Source organism: Fukomys damarensis, unplaced genomic scaffold, assembly GCF_012274545.1.
Source record: "Fukomys damarensis isolate Sample0158 unplaced genomic scaffold, DMR_v1.0_HiC HiC_scaffold_10, whole genome shotgun sequence".
Taxonomy (NCBI): Eukaryota; Metazoa; Chordata; class Mammalia; order Rodentia; family Bathyergidae; genus Fukomys; species Fukomys damarensis.
Window position 1 is genome coordinate 38480893 of NW_022900922.1, and position 6206 is coordinate 38487098.

At 42.8% G+C, this 6206-nt stretch overlaps 1 protein-coding gene across 1 annotated transcript in view; it reads left to right on the forward strand.

Annotated features, from left to right (window-relative positions):
• The first annotated feature begins 3755 nt into the window (after positions 1-3755).
• Positions 3756-6206, forward strand: part of LOC104861554 (putative vomeronasal receptor-like protein 4) — a 5318-nt gene continuing 2867 nt past the window's right edge. The window contains 2 exon segments of the mRNA XM_010623043.2: positions 3756-3837; positions 3966-4087. Coding sequence (XP_010621345.2) covers positions 3756-3837; positions 3966-4087 — 204 coding nt within the window.

The following is a 6206-nucleotide window of genomic DNA, read 5'->3' on the forward strand; positions in this document are numbered from 1 at the left end:
ATCAGGTCATGTTATTTCTGTAACCACGCGAGCAGCTGTGCTTCTCTGAGCTCTGTAAGGCAAGCAGTGTGACTTCAGGTGGGTGTGAGATCTAGAGGTCACCAGACTCACTCTGATTGGGCCTGTCTTTCTCTCTGGGTAGAAAGAAGAGGAGTTAGAATAGGAGTCCACTGCAAAGAGATGGTAAATTTTTTGTGGGTTTTGCAAGAGGAAGTGGTAAAGAGCTCCATGGAGGAATGGGGGTGCTCATAGAGGGGTCGCTGCTGAATCTGGGGTCAGTCGTCCTGTTTGATGGGGTAGGGTCCGTTCTCCACCCCACTGAGGGTTGACAGAGGAATGGTGATAATATAGTTGTTGCTCGGGGTTTGGTCCTGTGGTTGACCAGGGGATTGTGGGTAGGCATGGACACCTGCGTGAGGGGGACAGTGCTGCCTGCGCAGTCCTGAGTATCCATGCAGTCTGTGAGCCCCTTGTAGCTCCTCAGACACAGGTCTCAGGATCAGAGGCTGTCAGCTCACCTCTGCTGTATGCTAAGAGGCAGAGGCCTATTTCCTTTCTACCCATGGAAGGGGCCCATTCTCTGATCTAACCCCCCTCACAATCTCAGCTGTCACTACACAGGACTGAGAGGAGGAGGCTAGAGAGCAGGGCCCCTACTGGTGTCCAGAGGAGCAGACCTGGGGTCAGAGCCCCAGGGTGTCCTCCCCTGCAGGCCCAGTTCCAGCTCCTCCACTGCTGCAGCCTGTGTCTCACTGCGCTCTCAGAGCTCACCCTGTGCTGCCTGGGGCTGCTGGAGACAAGTTTCTCTCACCCAGGAGTTTCATTTTCTTTGCTAGCAGCTGAGCGAGGATTGTGGCATCTATGTCCATTAGGTGATTGCCTTGTAGGTCTCATTTTGGTTGGATCCTTCTCTGGTTTTGGTATCAAAGTAGTGCTTGCTTTAAGGAATCCACATGGGAGTATTGCATCCCTTTCAATTTCATTAAAGAGTTTGACAAGTAGCAACATTGGGTCTTCTCGAAAGTTCTAATAGAATTCAGCAGTGAATCCTCAGGGAACTGGGCTTTTCTTTGTTGGTAACTTTTTAATTCAATTTCACTGACTGAGATCAGTTTACTTAGAATTTTTATACCTTTTGATTTAATTTTGGAAATTCATTTGTAGCCAAGAAACTTTCCATTTCTTCTGTGTTTCCCATCTGATTAGGATACAGGTTGTTAAAGTAGGCATTGATAATCTTCTGGATTTCAGCAGTATCTCTTATGATTTCACCCTTTCTTTCCTAATTGCATGAATTTGAGTCTTTTCTTTCCTTTTTTGTACAAGGTTGGCTAAGAGTTTGTCAGTTTTATTTAGTCTTTCAAAGAACCAACTCTGATTTATTGATTCTTTGTACTTTATATTTAGGCTCTGTTGCCTTAATGTTTGCTCTGATATTTATATTTTCCTCCCTCTTATAAGATTTGGGATTGACTTGCTCTTCTTTTTCTAGAAGCTTGAGGTTCAACATTAGGCTGCTTATTTGAGCCCACTCTGTTTTCCTGATATGGGAATTTCTGATAGGTCCTTGATGCAGGATTTATCATGTACAGGTACATATTCCCTAGGATGAGTGCTATCGTTATGTCTATCCACAATGAACCAACAAATGTGTTGCTTCAAAAAGACTGTCATGGAATTTGCGTAAAACAGAAACAGATGCTAGTGGATCAGAACAGAGATTCTAGAAGTCCACACTTCTCCTGTAAATATTTTTACTAAACAATGTACAGGATTTAGAGAAAGAGCAATTATTTGAAAAAAATGTATGGATGGAAAATCGAATAAATATTGCAGAAAAGTAGCACTAGATTCTTAACACACACCAGCTAAAAACCCCACACAAATGCATTAAAGATGTGAATAGTAGAGCAGAAACTATGAAAGTAGTGGAAGAAAATATAAGGGAAAAATTTAAGAAATCCTAATGAATAATGATTTTGAAGATACAATAGAACAGGAAACAAAAAGGAATTCTATGAAGTGGCACTCCCAGAGTAGAAGACTAAAGAGTGAGGAGAACCTACTGAGTGATTGAAAAAAATTTGCAAACTATCTAACAAGGGGTTAATATGCAGCAGGTACATAATAATGACAAATCTCATTGGCCCTTGTTACAGGGACAAATCTCTAACAGCACTTATCAGCATGCTCAAGGATCTAAGTTTGACCCCTGGTAGACAGAAATAAAAAAGCTAAAAACAAAGAAAGAAACAAAAATAAAAGCCCAAACAACCCCTGAAACAATAACAAGATAAAGTGATACCTCACTAACAAAAACCAAACCAAAACAAAACAAAGCATGAATCCCTCAAAAGCTAAAAGAAAATAACAAACAACCTGAGTTTAAAATGGGCAATAGTCTTACACACTCATTTATCTGGAGAAGACATACAAATGTTTAACTTCACTAAGTCTCTAAAAATGCAGATACAAACCACAATGAGATATCACCACATACACTTATAATTACTATCAAAAGAGAAGAGCTAACAAGAAGAGGTGGGGATTTTGTAAACTGGAAACCCTGACCGAGGCTGAGTGGGAATGAAAATAAGCGTAGCCAGTAAGAAGAACAGCATGGAGGTTCTTTAAAACAGTAGTGACTGAGCTACCCTAAGACGCATCAGTCCAGCCATGGGGTACAAATGAGAATGAAAACATTGGTAGGTTGCATCACCATAACCGGAAAATGGAAAAAGCTGAAATGAATACAGAGCGTGTGTTAATTACTGCAAAAGGGGAAGGTGCACAGTTATGGCAAGTCATGGAGCTTGGTCATTCCATCACAGCGAACATTCACATTTAACATTATAGAGAGCCTTTTAATGGGCACTGTGCTGTAACTGTCTTACAGAAAGTTAGGAGAGAGGCTCAAGGGAAATATTTATAAAAAGATATGTTTGATCCCATAGTAACTAACATTTGCAGTCTTAAGAATCTACCGTCTTTGCCTACAGTCAAGGTACTTAGACCATCAAAAAGTCAAACAAATCAAAGTCAAGATACTATGACTACTGCTCAATTTTTAAGTTTGTTAAATGGCTGGGAGAAGATGCTTCAATTGTAACAGCCTATCACTTGGGAAACAATTTCAGGCCATGTACAGGACAGTTTGGAACCTGCATTTTCTTCTGTGTCAAAGGAGCACCACAGGGTATTGGAAAGATTCAATAACTAATTTTCAGTGTCTTCTTTACACGTGCAAAGTCACCCTAGGAAAATAGGGTAAAGGTGGAGTGAGAACTAGCAATGGCTCGGGGAGGTACACATTCCCATCCCAGAGACCCCTGTAGGAAGGTGATGGTGACCAGTCTACTCCCAGAGAGATGGGATTTGGAAAGACGTGTTACCCTTGTTACTGTGCTCCACTCCTCCACTGGGGGCGATTATGAATTCACTGAGAGGTATGAGCCACACAGAGATGAGAGGCCCAGCTTTCCAGGACAGATGGACAGACAGACAGACCCCGAAGGACACCTGAGCTTAGCAGCACGGGACACAGCGGGTGATGAGGGGGGTTGCACTCTTTGATCAGATTCGCCAGGTTCAAATCTGAATCACGGTTTTTAATATCTGTGCATTGAGCAAAGGTACTTACAGTTGCTTGCTGACCGACAAAACCTATACTAAAAGAGGAAAATAATGTTATTATTGAAAAAAGCCTTAAACAGAATGGGACACTTGTCACACAAGATGCACTAAAGATACTGGCAATGGGGAAGATGCATCTTTACAGCCACTCAGGTGGAGCCCATGAAATGAACTTTTTGAAGAGAAATGACAGCTCACCCTCAGGTAGGAGGACTTGATAATCCGTTTAACACACAGAGCTCATCCTGAGTTGTGTAGGGATTTGGTGACTGTCGAGGTCAGCCGATTTTCCTCAATCAGAGGAACTATTAGGGTCTGGTGTTGTTTTATAGGGGAGAACTGCACCCCTCGGGGCCGAGCACCAGAGAAGCTGGGCTCCGACTCTGAATCAGGGGTTCAGGCACTGTCTTCCTTCATGGCTGCAGATCCAGAGGGGTCTGCAGGCCTTGGCACAGTATTCCTGGGTGTTGAATTTGCAAGGGGGACACACAGGTGCTGCAAAGGAGCCTGTGCTTCTCAGAGTAGCAGGAAGAGAAACTGAAGTCTGCTAATCAACATACTCTACGGAAAGTGACAGAGGACAGCACTCCTTGTTGCACCAGGGGACATTAATTCTAGCTATCATTCCATTTCTATTTACCCCACCATCTACCATGTACAAGTTTCTCAAAACCCCTGAGTGTAGATTTTCATGCTCAACCTCAGGGAATGGGAATTACAGTCATACCAAAAAGCTATTCCTTCACTTATGGCACAAGAAATGTAGCTTCTATTGTGTGGTGACTGCACCTGCAGATAATGACACATCACACAGCCAATGAAGGGAGACCTGTGACCGACAGCCTGGCCCCCAGTCCTGAGCTGCTCCTGCTTCTGGGCAAATGGTGCCATTTGTATCTCTGATTTCATTTATTTACATTCCTTTGCATAGGGGACTAGAAGTGTGTTCTGAGGCAGTAGAATGAGCAATAGATAGAAGAAGAACCATCCCTGTGTGATTCAAATGTAAAAGTGTCCTTGAAGCTGAATACCACAGGACTAGATTTTTGAAAGGAGTGTTTGCCTAACTAGGTTTCACTCCCATTTCTTTTTTAATGGACAAAGGATAAAGGAAACTGATGACCACATCTCCGAGTGGCCACTGTTAGCAGGAAGAGCAGGGTGACCGCTGTTCTGTGCTGATCCACAGTTGGAACTGACCCAGGCATCTGAGTCCCAGAGCTGGTGACTGCTTCCTGTGTCCCTGTGTTTGAACAAGGACCTTGACTAGGAAAGGGCAGGGGTTCATTCTGTGTCTCAGAACTTGGTCCCAGTCTGAGTCCCACCTTGGAGCTGCGCAGAGAGCCCCACAGAAGGGGCAAACTCTAGACATGAAAACTTCACTGGTTATTCATTCTTACTTCCTCCTATTAAAATAATTAAACCTAATTAAGCCTGAGAGAACTTCTGAGCCAAACAGAGTAATTGTGAAGGGAGAGGCAATTTGTACAGCAGGGAGATGGCGTTCTGTAGAGGGCTTCCTTCCCCCTGAAAGGGTGATGGCTCCGAACATGAAAGTCTTGGTGACACTGTGTGGTAGCAAAGAGCTCTGCAATCCTGAAGGTACAAATACAACTTGGAGACCCGCACCTTGCCCGCATGACCAACAGAGCTTGTCTGAACCACAGCTGCTGGGAGAGTCCACCTGATCAGCTCACCTGTACCAGGTACATTTCCCTCTGAAAAATACTTCTTAATGTCTGTGACTCAGCAAGGGATTTGATGAGAAGGTCTAAGTGCCTTAGGACTTTCACTCTTCTTTTGATTTTTTGGTACCAGGCTTAAAGCTCATGAACTTGTGCTTGCAAGACGGGCACCGGCACCACTGAGCTAAATCCCCGGCCCTCTTCTTTTGATTTTGAAAAGGCCAGAGAGTCCAAGGAGACCACTTGTGGGCATGTGACTCCAGAAATACTGGCATAGCTCTGTGTCACCAAAGAGCTCTGGGATGGACTCCGCTTGGCTCTCACCTTGCACTCTTCCAGATATTAGGAAAATTGAGGGGCTTTTCAGATTATTATGGAAAACTGCTTTCCTCAACCTTCAATTTTAATAGTATTCTTACTCTGCCAGCATTGTTAGTTTTCATAAAATGTGTTCACCTTCTTTTAGATGCATTTCTGTATTTCTAAAGTGAACCTGCTTTGTCTTGTCTGTTATGTTGCTGACTTTCTAAACTTTTGTGTTGAATATGAAGGTTTTTTTGGTTCATATTTCTTAAAATTTCTCCATTCTATGATTGTTTGATGGGGGGATCTCTTTAATATTTTTCAAAAAAATAGAATTCCTCCTGGAAGATTCCTACTATGAATTTGTGAGGATTTGACTTAGTACAAACTAACGTTACTCACTTTCATTTTCTCGTGGTGTTTGCAACAGAACTTTGCTGTTGTCTGGATATTATTCTTTTCTTTGGTTTTTTTTTTTATGGAATTTGCTGAATGTCTATAATCTTGTTCAGATGACTGCAGAACCTGGAAAAGCTGTTGCTGCTATCGATGCATAACATACTATTATTAGTCTTTATATACATA